This window comes from Carcharhinus amblyrhynchos, chromosome 14 (genome assembly GCF_965287045.1).
Source record: "Carcharhinus amblyrhynchos chromosome 14, sCarAmb.v2.hapA, whole genome shotgun sequence".
NCBI lineage: Eukaryota > Metazoa > Chordata > Chondrichthyes > Carcharhiniformes > Carcharhinidae > Carcharhinus > Carcharhinus amblyrhynchos.
In genome coordinates, this window is record NC_137337.1 from 69,011,954 (window position 1) to 69,032,553 (window position 20,600).

The 20,600-nt window shown below is 41.0% G+C and overlaps 1 protein-coding gene across 14 annotated transcripts in view; it reads right to left on the bottom strand.

The window, feature by feature from the left end:
• sipa1l1 (signal-induced proliferation-associated 1 like 1) overlaps positions 1-20,600 on the bottom strand; it is a 349,286-nt gene that overhangs the window by 129,891 nt on the left and 198,795 nt on the right. For 13 of the 14 annotated variants that reach the window (XM_080203040.1, XM_080203046.1, XM_080203047.1 and 10 more), the window contains one exon: positions 12,036-13,794. In XM_080203040.1, the coding sequence (XP_080059166.1) occupies positions 12,036-13,560 (1,525 nt within the window). In that variant the 5' untranslated portion in view covers positions 13,561-13,794. Of the gene's footprint in view, positions 1-12,035; positions 13,795-18,456; positions 18,583-20,600 lie in introns of all 14 variants that reach the window. The other variant, XM_080203044.1, reaches the window with a different exon arrangement.

Consider the following 20,600-nt stretch of genomic DNA (forward strand, 5'->3'; position numbering starts at 1 on the left):
ACCATGTCTCTCTACAATGCAACAGTGAATTCGCTTCAGAAAAGTATTTTTTTGACTGCAAGGTGTTTTGGATCAAGCTGAGGTGCTGAAAGGCACTAAATAAATGCAAGTTCTTTCTTCTTTCAAATAACAGAACCATGGAATGCTATTCACGAGTATGTGATTATATAATATTAATCATAATTAACACCATGATTGCATTTGATCAGATCATACTGGAATTCCAATTTTCAAATTACTATTTTTGGCCATGATTGCAATGTTTCAAATTAATCCAGTGCAAATTATTCCTGTGTAACTAGTACAAAAAATCTAAACAGCCCTTGCAAAACTCAAACTGGGTTGTAAAGCGGTTTGCAGTGATTGATGTGAAGCACAACTCTGACGATCAATGTGTGCATAGATTGTTCAGACAACAATCACTATGGAGGGGGATAGTGACCTGGAATTTCAGTCCCAAGTGAAGTTAGTAAAAAGAGTGAAATATTACTGTGAACGTACAAGACATGATTCTTTAAAACATTAAACCAATTAATTCTGTTGCTAAATAAAATCAGTCCCACAACTGAGATAATTACCACAATAAGCTTGTACTATGTTGAAATCCTGGAGAAACATAATGCTCACCATTAACGTATATGTAGCAGCTTTGTCTGAAATATGAATCTATGAATTCACAACATCAAGATCACAAGCAAAAGGAATGCCATTTGCCCCATCATAACTCATTTATCTAGAAAATCTAGCAATCATCCCAACAAAGCATCCAACTGACTCTAAAATTACTCCAATTTATATTTCATTACCCAAGCCCATTCCAAGAGTTAATTGCTTTGTGCATGAAAACTTTTGATATTGGTTCTGCATTTCCCTTTGATCAGTTCAAAGAGATCCTTTTTAAAATCTTACTGTCATGGCTCATCTCTACATAACATGCTGAACGTATTTAATCTATACGATTTAGTCTCTGGTATATCTCCATAAAGGAGAGGGCGCTGCACTTTATCTTAATATATAGACTGGCTTCCCAGAAACTGTGCTAATAGTTAAATCCATTACAGTATATAAACGTGGGAAAAAAAATTGAAAGCAACAACAGACTAAACACATAGTCCTTTCAGATCTACGGGTGCAAAGGTCAAAGTGGCCTTTTTTTCTGCCAAGACTATTCTGACTTGGTTCTGTGCTTTTAACTAATGCCAATTTTTTTTTACCATACAGAATACTTTGTTATTCCATCCCAGTACCATCCCTGGTAGCTTCCCATTCTCCAAATGCACTACGAGAACTCACTAAGGCTCCTTAGATAGCACCTTCTAAAACAAGGACCACTAATGCTTAGAAGGACAAGGGCATCAGATACATGGGACCACCACCACCTGGAAGTTCACCTCCAAGCCACTCACCATCCTGACTTTGAAATATATTGCCATTCCTTCACTGTGCACTCCCTCCCCAACAACATTGTGGGTGTACCTACACCTCATCGACAGCAGTGGTTCAAGAAGGCAACTCACCACCACGTTCTCAAAGGCAATTGGGGATGGCAGTAAATATTGGCCTAGCCAGCAAGGCCCACATCCCACGATGAATTAAAAAAGCTTCTAGTTTATCTGAAACACACAGTTGTGCATTTCCTGTTCCATGCCAAGTCTCAGTCATCAATTATCTCCAATTCTGAAAGACTTGCTGAGTAGATGCATTGGCCCAAATAGGTGTCTGTGGTGACTAGGGCAATTTCACAGTCATTTTATAGCAGTGTTAATGTAAGTCATTACTTGTGACTAATAAATAAATTTTAACTTTTAAATTTTCAATAACCTACACTAGCATTCTAGTCCAAAAAGTATTAAATTTAAAACCTGTCAGTCCCACACTAGCTCAGCAAGCCTAGATACACTCCACAACCCCCTTATCCTCACTTCGATATACTTGCCCCATCCAAGACTACCTCATCCCACCCCATCACTACAGAAGGAACACAAGAGTTGCCTGCACTCTATTCACTAGCACGTCTTTCTAAAATTCCTTTACCTTCCCAGTACTCATCTTTTCAACTAAATCTCTGGTCAAACTTTCTGATCTGACTCCATAGATTAGCATTTTTTTTGTCTACATAAGGGATATTTGCTTTTATTAGCCGAGGCATGGAAGAGTAGGTAGATGATGATGGAGGAGCTGCATAAAACAATCGTTAAGCCACAGCTACTGTGTGCAGTTCTGGTCATCACACAATAGGGAGGATGTGTGCATGAGAAAGGGTGCAGAGAAAACTCACCAGGATGTTGCCCAGATTGGAACATTTCAGCTATGAAGAGAGGCTGGCAATGTCTGGGGCTGTCTTCCTCAGAGCAGAGAAGGCTGAGGATGGACATGATCGAGGTGTACCAAATTAAGAGGGACATATTGGAAGGAACCTTTACCCTTAGTAGAGGGATCAATAACCAGGGGCATAGGTTTGAAAAAAAAAGGAGACTGAGAGAATGTGAGGAAAAACGTTTTCACCTCGAGGGTGGTGGGAATCTTGAATTAACTGCCTGAAAGGATGGTAAAGGTAGGAACCCTCAACATTTGAGAAGCATTTAGATGAGCACTTGAAATGTTATAGCATACAAGGCTATGGGCCAAGTGCTGGAAAAAAATATTAGAACAGCTAGGTGTTTGTTGGCTGGCACAGACATGATAGACCAAAGGGTCTCCCTTTTGTGCTGTAAAACTCTACAAGTACGTTTATTTCTATTGGCACAGCAGAAATTATGGGGTTCTCACGCCCCAGGAATCGTAGCGGAGGGGGGAGGAAATGATGCAAAGGTCCACTGACCTCCGTGGGATTCTCTGGAAAAGATCACCTCTTTTGAGCCGACCTAAAAGATCACAAAATATTGAACAGTTTCAAATTCCATAACCTTTTCTGTGAGCATGGGGGTTGGTTTGCTTAATTGGCCAGATAGTTAGTGTGATGCAGAGTACACCAACAGCGTGGGTTCAATCACCGCAGCAGATTAGGTAGTTCATGGGAGGCCTGCCTCTTTCCCTTGGCCATAGCTGATGTGGAATTTCTCAGGTGTGTATATGTTTTGGAATTTCTCAAACAGCAGGATGCCTACAGTCATTTGTGGGCTATGGCCAATTAGTTACCATTACCAATATCTTCAGTATCCCTGCTCTTCACAATGTAGCACAACTACCATGCTAAATTAATCACATGCAGAACAGTTCTAGCAGTCCAAAACCAGGCATCAATAAGGCGTTGTGACCTTTCAGCGACAGAATGCTACTCCACTACAATCTGTGACTTCATGATGTGGCATAGCACACGCATCCCCCCCCCCCCCATCCCCCACACACCCACCTCCTCTCTACCAAGACTATCAACCCAGTTGCAATGAGTGTAGAAGAGCTGTCAGGAACAGCAACAACTATACTTAAAAGATAAGGGCCACGATTCTCCCATCCCACTAATTTTTTAGCGCAGGGAGCCAGGAGATTCTCGTGTTGACCAATTCATGGGGTTTGTGCATGCATTCCTGCCCCGATAGCATCTCCCAGTGCCAGAATTCCGATGGCATCAGCTCTGGCCAGAAATTGGTGGGGAGGCACCAACATTTAAATTGCCATTTAAATACAATTTAAATTTCATTAGCAGGCCTGGGACTGAAGTCCCCCCCACTAGCGGGGGTTCACTCCAGCAAGGATTACAGTAGCTCCCCACTAACGGGCAACTAGCAGCTCAATCCTGCTGGAGTGAAGGGGGGAGCAATCGGTGCTCCTTACAGGTGCATCTGGGCATAGGACCCTGGCAGTGCCAAGGGTTGGAGCCTCTAGGGGGTGATCAGTGGGGGTGAATGGTTCTGCTGCCGCTCTGTAGTCAGGATTGGTTGGGGGTGGGGGGGGGCAGTGATGTGGGGCTGCCAGCGATTGAGCTGGCCAGCAATCTGGACGCCAGCATACAGGGGCCACTGCACATGCGCCAATCTCGGTGCTGACAGACCAGTGCAGGCACAGTGGCCCACACAGTGCAATACTGCTGGCATTCCCAGCGAGAATAGGCCCCACCCACTGATGTATAACGATACACAAACTAGCGACCTCTGCAGTGCAGAAAATGTTGGAGATTTTTCTCTGAACTCCCACTGAAAAAACCAGTGTGAATTACCCCAGTTTTCATGCAAATTCGACACTTAGAATTTTTTTGGGAGAATTCTGGCCAAGGTGTCACAGCTTAGCATGCTACTGACAAAACTAAGTGATCTTGCAACCAACTGTTCAGATCAAGGCTCTGCACTGTTGTTACACCCAGTCGTGAATAATAGTGGCTAATTAAACAATTAAAAGGGCATCCTCAATGATGGAGGATGCTAGCATCTGAGCGAAAAAGGACAAGCAGATGCAATTACAACCATCAGCTGGAGGTAACGAGTGCATGATCCATCCCAGCCTCCTGTTATGGTCCCATTATCACAGAAGCCAGTTAATACCAGTTCGAGTCACTCCATGTGATATTAAAAACAATTTGTTTGTTGGATGCAACAAGATCCTCTGGGCTCTGACAACATCCTGAGGTGCTGAAAACATGTGCTCCAGATCTAGCTGGACCCCTAAGCAAATTTTTTTCATACTGGCATCTCCCTGGCAAAGCATAAAATTGCTCAGATACGACCTGCCCATAAAAAGAACAAATTCAGTCTGATCAATTACCACCCAATCCATCTACCCTCAATCATCAGCAAAGTGATGCTATCAAATGACACTCACTCATTAATAACACATGTTCAGTTTGGATTTCACTGGGAACACTACTCCAAATCTCAGTACACCCTTGGTCCAAACATAGACTAAAGAGGTGAATTATAGAGGCGAGACGAGAGCGACTGCCTTTGACATCAAGGCAGCATCTGACCAAATGCGACAAAAATCTCTCGCAAACCTGAAGTCAACAGGAAATGCATACTTTGGTTCTGTCTTCACAAAAAAGAACACAAATCAAACGCCAGAAATGTTGGAGAATGCAAGATTTAGTGAGAGGGAAGAACTGAGGAAGATCAATATTAGTAGAGAAATGGTGCTGGGAAAGTTGACAGGATTGAAGGCAAATAAATCCCCAAGGCCTGATAATCTACATCCCAGAGTACTTAAGTGGCTCTAGAAATAGTGAATGTACTGGTGGTCATCTTTGAGGATTCTATAGACTCTGAAACAGTCCCTGCAGATTGGAGGGTAGAAAATATCACTCCAATATTCGAAAAGGGAGGTAGAGGGAAAACAGTGAATTATCAACCAGTAAGCTTAACATTGGTAATGGGGGAAAATTCTCAAATCCGTTATCAAGAACTTTATAGTACAGCATTTAGAAAACAGTGTCAGGATCAGAGTCAATACGGATTTATGAAGGGGAAATCATGTTTGACAAGTCTGTTAGAATTCATGGAAGATGTATCTAGTAGAGTTGACAAGGGAGAACCGGTCAAAGTAGTTTATTTGGACTCTCAGAAAGTGTTTTGAGATTATTGTGCAAGATTGGAGCACATGGGATTGAGGGAAGTTTATTGAATTGGATAAAAACCCGATTGGTAGAGGGTGAACAAAAAGTAGGAATTAATGGATGTTTTTCAAATCGGCAGGCAGTAACTAATGGGGTGCCACAGGAATTGGTGCTGCGACCCCAGCTATTCACAGTATATATTAATGATTTGAATAAGGAAACAAAATGTAAGACCTCAAAGTTTATAGATGATACCAAGTTGGGTGGGAGGGTGAACAGTGACAAGGATGCAGAGATCCTTCAGAATGATCTGGACAGGTTGGGTAAGTGGGCTAATCACCGGCAGATACAGTATAATTTAGATAAGTGAGATTATTCACTTTGGAAGCAAAAACAAGGCGGCAATTACTACCTGAATGGCTATAAATTGGTAGAGGGGAGTGTGCAGCGGGACCTGGGTGTCCATGTGCACCAATCACCGAAGGTAAGCATGCAGGTGCAGCAAATGATAAAGAAGGAAAATGGTATGTTGGCCTTCATTGCCAGACGGTGAGAGTACAGGAGCAGGGATGTGTTGTGGCCTTGGTGAGGCCACACCTAGAGTATTGTGCGCAGTTTTGGTTTCCTTTTCCGAGGAAGGATGTTTTTGCTCTCAAGGGAGTGCAGTGAGGGTTTGTCAGTGAGATTCTGGGCATGGCGAGACTGATGTATGATGAGATTGACTAAGTTAGGATTGTTTTCACTGGCGTTCAGTCAAATGAGGGCGGAATCTCAGAGACTTATAAAATTCTGACAGAACTGGACAGGGTAGATGCAGGGAGGATATTCCCAATAGCGGATGAGTCTAGAATCAGGGGTCACAGCCTGAGAATTCAGAGGAACCATTTAGGACGGGGGTCAGGAGACATTTCTTCACCCAGAGTGGTGAGCCTGTGGAATTCATTACCACAGGATGTAGTTGATGCCAAAATGTTGAATGTATTGAAGAGGCAGCTGGATATAGCACTTGGAGCAAATGGGATCAACGGTGATGCAGAAAAAGCTATTGAGTTGGATGATCATCCATGATTGTAATGAATGGTGGAGCAGGTCCAAAGGGCCAAGTGGCCTCGTCCTGCTCTTATCTTCCATGATTCTTTGAAACAGGGAGAACTCTCCATTGCCTGGAGTCAAATATAACACAAAGGACAATGGATGCAATTATTGGAGGTCAATCACTACAGGAGTTCCTTAGTCCTAGGCTCAACCATCTTCATTAATGACCTTCTCTCCATTTTATGATCTAAGTGAGGGAATTTGCTAATGATTGTAGTATTCTTCTCAAAGGCAATTAGGATGTTGGTCAATAAACAATGGCCTTACCAGTAACACCTATATCCCGTGACCAAAAGAAAGATGGCCTTGGCATAGTAGGGGACAACCTTAATGTTAAGTGGAATAGATGGGTCTGAGGTGGGTAGAAGAAAAAGGATGAGGCACACAGATTACTACAAAGAGAGCATTCTATTAATGTGACATGGTGCTACATATAGTCAACCATATTTCTTCAGATGTATGTTTACAAAACCAAAATGGTGATTAAATAAATTAAAGTTGAAGCATTAACTATAGAAATCTGCACTGCAGAAAATATTAAGAAATTTCAAGGAAGGTTAAGAATTGACATTTAGAAATAATTTGTTATACACTACTAGAAATTAACTCAAATTATCATAACTCACAAACAATGTACAAGACAATAGATTATTTTATACATACAGTAAACTATAAGCACAGGTATACACATTACTCAAATTTACTGTTGCAAGTACAAAACAGTGGTGAGCAATCTCACAGATTCTCAAGCGGCATTAAGGGCTAATCATTTGTTTATTTTTGCATAAAATCTTCTACACAAAAACTTTTCAATGCAATATTGATAATTTAATGTACAGAACAAGTCTTGTGTAAGCCAGGACAATGTTAATTCTGGTTGCTCATGGTTAGAAAATTAATGACCATGTTCATTTTTGCCACTGATTTATTTTGTTAACTCTAAATAGCTTGTCTGCAAATTGCCTGCAACGCAGAGAAATGGGCAGAAGATGAAGCAACAGTATAGGGGATCAAATAAATGGTGCTAAATATAGGATCTAATGAAGGTTATTTTGGTATTTTATTTAAAGGGTTGGTGGAGTCTGGACATAAGTTTTAAATCTGGAGAATTGAACAGCAATGGTGGTATGTAACACTAATGACCAACAGCATGCCGACATTTAACTGCAGTATGAACTCCAGAGATAGTTCAGTACAGTCTGATATCTAAAGTAATTAAAGTAGATGACTCAGATGCTAAGTGACATGTCAGTCATACAATGGACTGTTGAAATGTGCAAATCCCCATCTTGAATAACCAAACAAAGCGAGAGATGAAACTATGAAGTGAAATGGTAGGAATGAGAAGACAGATGCGAGGAAGATTCTACTTTTTCTGGAAACTGGTCAAACAACCAATTCAAAACCCAATTCTAGCTATTCTTTTGCTCTAGTAACCCAGTGGGATAGTTGAGTGCTATTTTAGCCTTCAAACCCCCACTGGATTTTTTTTTAAAGTCAGTACGTTTATCTTCTTTTCTAAATCTTTCTTAATTCACACACAAAAGTATCTAAATAGTCATCAAACAACATACTTGAATGCACAAAAGCAAACAGGCCAAAATACCAAGGGACTTGGAAAAGGAATGGTCTGCATTTCTGCCAGAATTAAAGGACAAATGAGCATGCAAAACCATTCTTTTTGTCTAAATGTTCATATTATTTTCTTATTATCATACATAAGGGGTAAAACAGAGGCTGCACTAAATAGATAAGTGGGTAAAGAGGGGTCAATGTTATAGGATTCAAAGTACATTGCATTCCACACCAGAAACTGTAATTGTGACAATCCTTTTGAGCAGTTGATTTCAACTCGCTTTGGCAAATGTCAGTGGTGTTCATGATATGGCCTAGGGCTCTTCCTGCCTCACTCCCCTGGATTATGTGATGTTCAACAACTCTGTGCAACTTTAGTCCTCCTGATGTTCTGTCTGTGGAATTCTGAACCAAAAATTTTCCTCTCCTGTTCTCTTGCTCTCAAGAAAAAGACATGAGGATGCTATTAGGAGGTACATTCTTCCCAGTTTCCATAGAGGCCAAAAGAAAGGCAAGAGCATTCACAAGAAAATACTTCAAAAACAATTCCACCCCCACTCTCCCCCACTAAGCGTTGGGTGAAGTGGTTCTTGTGGAATTCCAACATTTATTGCAGGATCTTCAGAGATAACAAATTTAGAAAGTAAATAAATGTTAAAAATAATGTTGACTTTTGGAAAGTTCGAGCGTAGCGTTATAATAGACCCACATCAGAGAATCTCATAACACAACACACATTTGGCACCTCATGCCTCTTCCACTCCCTTGCTCTTTCATCATAATCCTGTAAATGTTTCCTGTATCAACCTAACTTTTTGTTTTATTGTTGAATTTGTGGCCACCACCCCATGCATTTCAGATCACAATTTGCTGTCATGCAAAATCTCCCCATTATGTATAACCTCCCTATAATCTTTCCTGCTTCACAATTCCTCTTCTCTCATCCGCTCTCCCCAGCATGTAACTATGGCACCTCTGGTGTCAATCTGGTCAATTCTCCTCTGCATCCTCTCCAAGGCCAGGTCACCCTGAGCAATATCCTACTAATGCTCAACTGTATAACCTCATACAAGTGTCACTTGAATGAGGTATCAGCACAATTGCTGCCTCTGAAGATGTGATGTGAACTGAGTCAATGCCTTGGACTGTTGTCTACATAAGGCATTTGACAAGGTTCCTCGTGGCAGGCTGGTGCAAAAGATGAAATCTCATGGGATTGGGGTGAAGTAGCTAGATGGATTCAGCATGGGCTTGGCCACAAAAGACAGAGGGTAGAGGTGGATGGGTGCTTTTCTGAATGGAGGTTTGTAACTCGTGGTGTACCGTAGGGATATATATAAATGACTTGGACGAAAACGTAGCTGGCCTGATTAGCAAGTTTGCAGATGATACTAAGACTGGCAGAGTTGCGGATAGTGATGAAGATTGTCAGTGAAGACAGCAGGATTATAGTTAGACTGGAAAATTAGGTAGAAAAATGGCAGATGGAATTTAATCTGGACAAATGCAAGGTGATGTATTTTGATAGATCTAATTCAGGTGGGAGCTATAAATTAAATGGCAGAACAGTCAGGAGCATTGATACACAGATCTGGGAATATCAGTCCACAGATCCTCAAAAGTGGCAGCACAGGTGGAAAAAGTGGTGAAGAAAGCACATGGCATGTTGGTCTTCATTAGATGGGGTACGGAGTATAAAAGCTGGCATATTATGTTACAGTTGAATAAAACATTGGTTAGGCCACATTTTGAATACTGGGACAATTGTGGTCACCACACTACCAGAAGGACATGGATGCTTTGGAGAGAGTGCAGGAAAGGTTTACCAGAATGTTGCCTGGTATGGAGGGTATTAGCGATGAGGAGAGATTGAATAAACTGGAATTGTTCTCCCTAGAAAGACGGAGGCTGAGGGATGACTTGATAAAAGTTTATAAAATTATGAGGGGTGTAGATAGGGTGAACAGTTGAAAGTTTTTTCCCAGCGCAGAAACGACAATTACAAGGGGGCACAAGTTCAAAATAAGGGGGGAAAGATCCAATGGAGATGTGCGGGAGAAGTTTATTTTTATACAGAGGGTGGTGGAAGGCACTTCCATGTGAGGTGGTTGAGACAGTTACGTTAGCCACATTTAAGACTTATCTTGATAGGCATATGAACAAACAGGGAAGGGAACATCCCGTAAACGGTTCGTTAGATAGGCAAATGTGATTGGCGCAGGCTTGGAAGGCCGAAGGGCCTGTTCCTGTACTGTTCTTTGTTCTCTGAATGGGTGGAACTAGAAGCAACAGAAAAGCTCAAATGGGGGAAAAAAACAAATTTATTCATGTTCTTTATCATTTTGCTTGCATTTGGCAAATGCCCAAAATGATGAATGAAATCAGGAACTCACCACGTGGGAATCACAGATACTGATGTGGGCCCATTTTTATTCCCTCATCCAATTCAATTTCACGGAGTGGAACTGATCTCTAATATTTCATACTGCAGTTGACTGGGATGTTGGCTACAAGAGTGACCCCGATCAAAAAGATGGATCCCAATGAGTGGCTCGTTGCCCTAGAACTACACACTGCAGCATATTTCAGAGAAGAAGAATGGGAAGGAGGAAGTTAAAGGTATAAATTATTGAATACATCACATGACTAAGCTGGTATAATATGACATGAGGCAATGTTTAAGGCAATGATGTGCTTGACAATGATGTCTTTTATGGGCTAATCACAATTCCTATAATTTATGTGCAGGTTAGAGTTAGTAATGAGAGCTGCGTAAAAAAAAAATGAAATTAAAATGAACCCTCAACAAAAATGCGTATATGATTTGTCTTCAATATTCAGCATTTATAAAAATATGTTCCATTAAGGTATCAGCATGCTTCTCTAAACGAACACAGTTAGGACTCTACATTTAATAAAATATGAAAGATGGGTGTGCGAACTCTGTAGATTGATTGCTTTGGGGCAAAATGTACATTCTACAATTAGTTTTAGGTTATTAATGAGTGTGAGGAGGGAAAGAAACGAGTTCATACCTTGGATTTAAAACAATGATAAATTTCTTATATGCCCAATGAGTCCCAGTAGACAGCAAAACATCTGTGCTGATTAAAGAAAAGCCACAGCTTGACCAAAGTAATAAACTCCTTTCCAAGGACACTTCAAGCAAACTGATACCATCATCACTTATGACAGAATTTGTTAAATTCTATTAACTTTCTGAAGTTCGAAATTGTGAGAAAGTTCGCTTTACCATTGTGGTGTACATTACTCTCACTTCTCACCTAACTTGCACATCACTTTTGAGTAAAGAGTTACTTATACCTAACAAAATACTTGGAAATGTGACACAACTGGTCCTCATGCAATGCAGCATAATGTGGAACTGATCCCTTCTCTCGTACCACTTAGATTATTTAATTTATTGTCGCCCATGTGAATAATCGCAGTAAATGACACCCTTCCTGTCACTTTATCATAGATTTTAGTGTACACACGATAGATGTATTTTGTTACAAAAATACGATAGCTTAAATAAATAGTTCCTTGCTTTTGTTCAATTCTCAAGTTACGTTTTCACAACACCTCTTTTTCAGAATTATATTCTTTTTAAGACAAAATTTGAGGCCTATAGTGCCAAGCCAGAATACGTAGATTTCGGATAAACAATAACGTAAAGGATTATGGAGATAGTGTGTGGAAAGGCATTAAAGTGTCCAAATCAGCTACGATCATACTGAATGACGGAGTAGGCTCAATGAGCTAGATGGTCTGTTCCCATTCCAAAAGCACCTTTTACAATTTTCTTCACCACATAAATGGTGGGATTTTGACCAATCATACTAAACCAGAGATGCTGACAGCTACTGAATTAAAGCTTTACCTTTCTGATGGAAGTATTTCCGATAGTAGTAAGCTCCAAGGTCCACATGCTCCACAATGTATCTCTTTACTTTGTCACAATGTACTGCTAAGTTTTCCTTTGATATCTCCAGCACAGCAACTCCCGCATTTGTGCAATGGGAGCTCAGGGAAAATTCAGAAGACGTGCTTTCAAATCCACTCAGTGACCCAGAATTCGACCGGCTTAGACTTATCTTACGCTCTCCTTCTCCACCGATCTCATTCCTGAAATACGAACAGCTTAGCACAAGTTCATTGCTTATTTCATCCCCGTAATCAACATTGAGATTCTCCTTTGAGTTCAGGTCCTCGGTGCTACCCGAGGGAGAGCTGAAGCTGATCGAATGTGCAAGCGGACCAGCAGTCAGTGAGGCAGCGGCAGCCGCAGACGCACCTGTCGTGGTGTTCCTCCTCTTAATAACACTATGCCTGGTCATCACAGCTTCATTCAAGTCAAACAGCACGCTCTGCACATCGTAATGAGCAAAGCATTTCTGGCAAGTCCAGCCTTTTACACTGTCTTCTGATTTGCTGTCCTCAAAATCTGCCGACTTGCCCAGCTCACTTTCACCTTTGGCATTGCGCAATTTGCGGAAAATAGAAGAATCCCCCGTTTCAGACTTTGATCGCCTCTTAAGTGGTTTCTCCCTTTCTTTATGCAGTGGCCTGGGGCTCCCTCTGTGTGCAAAGAAACCATCTACAAAGTCAGATTTGGAGCTTTCAATATTTGAACCATAGGTTTTATTGGCTTCTGCTTTTAGTAGTTCACTGAGTTGTTCTGGCGCTGGACTTCGTTGATCTGACTGTTCGTTTCTATAACCCTTTAATAAATCAAAAAAGCTGTCCCCTGACATTCCATGTTTGTCAATGGAGGAAGTGCTGCCATATTCACGGTGAAGAGCAGATCCCAATTTATGACTCAATGCTCCATACTCCTCAGATCCATCGACATCCAGCTCACTGATAGTGATGTCGCTATTACTGCGCTGCCTTATTCTGCGAAGGCCCTTTGCAGGAGATTGGAGGTAACCATCTGGTGTAAGAAACCTAGAATCTAAGCTCTCCATCTCTTGTGCCTTGGGTTGTAGGTAGTCACTGTGCATCCTCCTTGATGCCAATAACTCTAGAGAATTTTGATTACTATGGCTCAGCCGGCTGCTCGGGCTACTAGAGTGAATAGACATGACAGTGCCATCTGGACTCCCTGCAGATTCTTGGTCACTTGTCCTACAAGAATCTTTCGTCATTTCTTTTCTGGGAGGCCAATCAGCAATCCTTGCTCGAACACCCATTTTAGGCACACCTGGCATTGCACCAACATGGTGAGCACTTTCACTTCGCGGTGGCGGCCCGGTCACACTAGCTGAACCAAATGTGCCATTCGGTGTTCGGAATCGGCGTGCGTAGAAGTCATCCGAACGTGCACCAATAGTAAGCTCAGGGCCAATAACTGAAGTGGCACCGATACCCACCTTTTCAGTCTGGGAACGTTTTAAACTGGTCATGCTCCACACTTTTTTCTCCCAACAGCTTCAACTAAATGTACAACCATCTCTTTTGGAAGTAAGAATCTCCTCCAGAGCAATCTCCAAGCAAGTCAAATTGAAGGATTATAATCTGTTACTCTGTGATATCTTTCTCACATATATTAATCTTGGCATCGTTTATAATCTGAGTTGCTGTCTAACAATCTGCAGGACATCTTTGCCATCAGTCAACCGCCAGGGTTTGAAGAAAACCTGAAAAAGAACAAAAAAAGAGAGTATTAGTTATTTTATTTCTGCAATATGCTGTGAAACGTGTAACTGATGAGCAAAATACTGCAAAAATCTGAAATGAAAACAGAAAGTTACAAACAGCAGGTCACTCAGCAAAGGCGGGGAGAAACATAGGGTTATTGTTTCAGGCCAATGACCTTTCATTAGAACTAGAACATCTTTCATACACAAGGCGTATTATAGAAAACAAGTGGCCATTGTTTTAAAGATCTGAAAATATCAGAACAGTGTGATCTCACTTTATCCATTAATGTCCCCAATATATAGCTAATTCGTGGTGGGAAAGGAAATAACTTTTACTTTATAAGGGATGAAAAGCTTCGAGTTAATGATTGAGGTGACTCTGAAATGGAAGAAGTCTGCAGCAAGGAATAAGGAAGAAACAAACAGGATACTGGAAAATTCAATTCAGAGGCAGCCACCCTGGAGAGGATCTGCAAATAAAGACTGCAGAAGACAGTATCTCGAAATTGTTACAGAACACTAATTGTAAGTTTTAAGTTAAAGTTTATTTATTAGTGTCACATGTAGACTTACAATAACACTGCAATGAAGTTACTGTGAAAATCCCCGAGTCGCCACACTCTGGCGTCTGTTCGGGGACATGGAGGGAGAATTTGGCATGGCCAATGCACCTAACCAGCATGTCTTTTGATCTGTGGAAGGAAACCGGAGCACCTGGGAGAAAACCCATGCAGGCACATGGAGAACGTGCAGAATCTGCACAAATAGTGACCCAAGCCAGGAATCAAATCCAGCTCCCTGGTGCTGTGAGGCAGCAGTGCTAAACTGTGCTACCATGCTGTCCATAATGCATGCTGTGCAAAATGGAAAGAAAATGCAAAGATCAGTCCTTTTTGACAGTAAGGCCACCAACATACCATGAAATTGCCATATTCTCATTATTTTTTGTAGTCGTTAGTTTCCTCACATCCCCTGCTTGACATTTCAGGATGTGAAGATGCCGGCCTTGGACTGGGGTAAACACAGTAAGAAATTTCACAACACCAGGTTAAAGTCCAACAGGTTTATTTGTAGCAAACGCCACTAGCTTTCAGAGCTGGCTGTTCCTTCATCAGGTGGATGGGAGATCCACCCACCTGATGAAGGAACAGCCAGCTCTGAAAGCTAGTGGCGTTTGCTACAAATAAACCTGTTGGACTTTAACCTGGTGTTGTGAGATTTCTTACTGTGACATTTTGGGAGCAACCTTTTTCACCATTAATAAAATTCCCTACCTAGCATCAATAATAAACATTGAGCAATTAATCACTTAAAAGTACTCATGTCATAAATTCACACACTTTCTCTTTCTAACCCCGTGAGGAGGGCTTATACTAGGGTATGAATCCATGCATACAAAAAGCCCATCTCAGTCAACCAATCTGGTCAAACCCAACTCAATGCTGGGAATCCATATGCAGCCATTTTTCCATCAGACATCATCAAATAATAACTATGAACTCTTTCTGGTTGTATCACAGCTTGGTATGGCTCCTGTTCAGCTCAAGACTGCAAGGAACTACAAACAGTTGTGAACGTAGCCCAATCCATCACGCAAATGAGCCTCCCATCCATTGACTCTGTCTATACTTCCCGCTGCCTCGGCAAAGCGGCCAGCATAATTAAGGACCCCACGCACCCTGGACATTCTCTCTTCCACCTTTCTCCATTGGAAAAAACGAGACAAAAGTCTGAGGTCACGTAGCAACTGACTCAAGAACAGCTTCTTCCCTGCTGCTGTCAGAATTTTGACTGGACCCACCTTACATTAAGTTGATCTTTCTCTACAGCCTAACTATGACTGTAACACTACATTCTGCACTCTTGTTTCCTTCTCTATGAACAGTATGTTTTGTTTGTATAGCACGCAAAAAAACAATACTTTTCACTGCATGTTAATACATGTGACAATAATAAATCAAATCAAGAAGAACAACAACACTGGTCAATTGCATTTCCCATTTCATAACCGAAGAATAAAGATACCAGCTTTGATACCTTCACACAAGCTCAGATCACTCGTCTCAGAACAGCAAGCAAACCTTCGGATGTTAATTTCCTGCCTGGCTCAGTAAAACACCAGACAACTGCATTTTAATCCATCTTGGGAGCTCAAAATGGCAATTTAAAATTAAAATACTGCTGTGTGGAGGATAACTATCCCGTGGATGGCAGTACAAAAAGGAAAATAGAAAGCTAAGAAACTGCAAAATATAATTTCTTGATGTTGCAACAAGCAAAATATTTTGATGGGCAAATTTGTAGGCCATTTCCACTGGAGTACCAGCAGCCTACAAAAGGATATTATTTTTCCAACCTTGGGTTAATTGTGTCCAAAAAAGCAGCTGAGCAAATTGACCAGTGGGTTAAGTATTGATTTCAATTTGGTAGTGATGGGAGCAATGTGAAGATGAAATAAGACCATAAAATATTGGTTTGAGTAAGATTTTTCCTACAGTGGACTGTGCCAATATTTTAAATGAGCAGATTGGCAATGATGAATAGCTTTTTGTACAGGTAAACAAACTAAAACACAAACAACTGTCATGCTTGGGAGTGGCAACTTAAATATCAACCAAACCATCTGAAGTGTTACTGTTGGGAACAGACTGCAAACTGCATTATTTCATATTTAATACTGATTAGTGCTTGTACTTGCATTAAAGAATATTTACAGTATACATGCAAAACAGAAAAACCATTCGAATTGCTAGTCAAAGCTTGACTAAACGATTCTAAGTAAAGATCAGTTGATAACCCTGTAATAAGTTCCTAGTAAAATCAGATGGTTTGATTCTTTGAGCCCCTGTCCATGTCAAGGCACTGATGAAATTATAATGCCTGACTTCATATGAAGGTACAAAATAGGAGCACAAGTAAGCCAAAGAGCCATGGAACGTTACAGCACAGAAACAGGCCTTCTGGCTCTTCTTGGCTGTGCTGAACCATTTTTCTGCCTAGTCCCACTGACCTGCACCTGGACCATACCCCAACAAGACAGAATCTAACAATATTACCTTGATGATAGTTGGCATTATTTGATTTGATTTATTATTGTCACATGTATTAACATATACTGAAAAGTATTGTTTCTTACTCTCTTTCCAGACAAAGCATAGAGAAGGAAACGAGACAGTGCAGAATGTAGCGTTACAATGAATGTAACATTACCAACATTGAATCCCCCACTGTCAACATTCTGGGGGCTTACCATTTACCAGAAATTTAACCGACCAGTCATATAGCTATGATGACTAAAGGGGCACAGCAGGGGTTGGAACATTTCACATCCTGACTCACCAAAATCTGCCCACCATCTTCAAGGTACAAGTCAGGAGTGTGATGAAATACTCTCCACTTGCAGATCCAAAAGCACTCAAGGAGATTGACACCATCTAGGACAAAGGAGTCCATGCGATCATCACCCAATCCACACTTTTACACATTTGCTGCCTCCACCAACATCATACAGTGGAACTTTTGTGCAGCATATACAAGATGCACTGCAACAACTCACTAAATCTCATTTGACAGCACCTTCTAAACCTACGAACTCTCAAAGGACAAGGGCAGCAGATGCACAGGAGTATAACCTTGTGCAAGCTCCTCTCCCACCACACACTATTCTGACTCGGAACTATATTGCCATTGCTTCACTGTTACTGGGCCAAGAAATTGAATTCTCACCCTAACAGCACTGTGAAACAACAATTCAAGGTGGCAGCTCACCATCACCTTCATGGGTAATTAGGGCTAGGCAACTAATGCACATTCCATGAAAATAATACATAAAAATGGAGAGCAGTAAACCGGCACAGTCGTGTAATGTTTATGGCACTGATTCATCAACCCTGAAACTTTGGGATTAAATCCCACCTGGCAAATTGTGAAAATTAGGCTGACATTGGGTAAACAATTGCTAAATTGCTTTAAAAAAAAAGTAACCGGATTTGCCTCTCAAGAGGGGGTACATAGCATTGCACCTGGTCTAGTTTGCAGGTGCCTACAGTCTCACCGGAATCATTTGATTCCTAAGTCACTACATAGAAAGATGCCAATTTTGTGCAACTATTACAGCCTTGCTGGAGAGAACAGATTCAAAAACATGGGGTAATGTTTATGAATGAATAGCCCAGTTACATTTCTGGACAAATTTTGAGACGTAGTTAACTGCAATTAACTAATACCCACTCGCCCTCATATAGCAGTATCAGCCATTACTGATGAATCTTGAGAATCCGGACACCTTACATTTACATAAGATACAGTAATGAAGTGGTTATATTACAGGACAAGTATACTAGAGGCCTCAACCAATAATAGTAAGTTCAAATAACCTTCTAGCAGTTTCAAAATTTGAAAGAAAATTTGGAAATAAAAAAAAACGATGAAAAATGACAATGAGGTTTTTGTTTTAGAAAAATTACAAAGCACCTCACCACATCTTTCAGAGCTTTCTTGCAAGAGTTCACAAACAAACAACAATAGTGAATGAGCTGTTGATCCATTTCTTTTGAGAAAGGGGCACTAGGATCCTGCTGTAGTCCTTTCAACACTGATCTTGCTTACCAGGATGAGCAGACAGAGCTTCAAACTAATGCCGCATCAAAAAGATCATACCTCGGACAATACAGCATTCAATTCATTTTGCACTGGAGCATAAAGTAGACTTCACGTGTTGGGAAAGTGACACGAATCTTCCACCTTCTGCCTCAAAGATCAGTGTCACCAGCTGAGCCAAGCTAGCTGCAATGAATTGAGAAATGAATTGCAATACTGTTGTAGGAGGTGGATGAGAATTGGCCCAGCTTGTCACTGGGCCATCTCCAATCCAAGAGCTTTGCTATAAAAGGCTTGATGATGTTATCATAGATGAGTAATCACTACTTTAACCATTGGGTAATTTATTAATGCAGATGCACTTCCTGGTAACTGCCAGAAAAGTTGACTCATTTGTTTTTATACTTAAAACACCACATGTCACATTTTGGGTTATTTTGCCCTCCCATTTTCCACTTCCTGGTCTCACCAAGGCACTCAATTTCTGTGCCTAGAGCGGACACATCTAGTCTGTTTCTATGGCACTTTTCATCTGTGTTTGAAGGTGTATGCCAGGTAAACCTCACGAGGTCAAGTTTGGCTCCAACTGTCCCAAGAATCCAGTTGAGGCTGTCAATTCAGTACAGTGACAGAGTTAAACTTGCTTCCCAGCTAGGAATGCCATCAACATCGCAATTTGCCAGGCAATTGAAGTTAATTGTATGGATCTGTGGAACGCGGAAAGCAAAATTAACATGCGGCATCACTGTAATTCTGAAATTATTCCAGTACACAGATTTTAATGCCACACCTTGAGTAGTACAAACCTGGCTAGTTTAGAACCGTGAACAGGTGTTGGATAGCAAGAAATGAGTGCAATCCATGTAAAGGAAATAGTTTATGTATGTCCTAATTTGGGCAATATAAATTCATAGAGTCATAGAGGTTTACAGCATAAAAACAGGCCCTTCGGCCTAATTTGTCCATGCTGCCTTTTTATTTTTAAAAAAGTCACTAAGCTAGTCCCAATTGCCCGCGTTTGGCTCATGTCACTCTATACCCATCCTAACCACGTAACTGCCTAAATGCTTTCTAAAAGACAAAATTGTACCCGCCTCTACTACTACCTCTGGCAGCTTGTTTCAGACCCCTCTGAAAAAATTGTCCCTCTGGACCTTTTTGCATCGCTCCTCTCTCACCTTAAACCTATGCCTTCTAGTTTTAGACTCCCCTACCTTTGGGGAAAGATGTTTGCTAACTAGCTTATCTATTTTATAGACCTCTATTAAGATCACTCCTACGTTCCAGGGAAAAAAGTCCCAGTCTATTCAGCCTCTCCTTGTAACTCAAACCATCAAATCCGAGTAGCATCCCAGTAAATCTTTTTTGCACTCTTTCTAGTTTAATAATATTCTTTCTATAATAGTGTGACCAGAACGGTACACTGTATTCCAGGTGTGGCCTTACCAATGTCTTGTACAACTTCAACAAGATGTCCCAACTCCTGTATTCAATGCTCTGACCAATGAAACCAAGCATGCCAAATGCCTTCTTCGCCACTCGGTCCACCTGTGACTCCACTTTCAAGGAGTTACGAATCTGCACGCTAGATCTCTTTGTTCTATAACTCTTCCCCTTTTCTTTCTATTAAAAACAATGATAGTGAATATCTTTTTCCCACTTGGACATCAACGGAGAGAAACGGTTGCTATCATAAACCATATCTAAGGATCAGCACAAGAAAACATTGCAGTCAGAACAATTAAATATGGCTTTTCTGGTTTGCAAAAATTAGACCTTTTCCACGCATTTTTCATATACTAGTGCTGTTAATTGCATATTTAACATTTACTGGTATTCAGCTGGTGAGCATTAATTAGATATTCACGAGCTCTACACATACATGCTGCTTATATATATGTGCAAACAAACTGTGGTTGTTGGGTTTAGAAATTCATGTTTGTAATACGACTTTCTGTAAATAAAAGCTTTGTACAGATTAAAATCTAGTTCAATCTTCACCGTCCAGCTTTCTGGAATAGGACAGTCCATACAGACAACTTCATAGAACCCTACAGTGCAGAAGAGGCCATTCAGTCTATCAAGTCTGCACTGACCACAATCCCACCAAGACCCTATACCCATAATCCCATGCATTTACCCTAGCTAGTCCTGTTGACCCCAAGGGGCAAATTAGCATGGCCACTCCACCTAACCTGTACGTC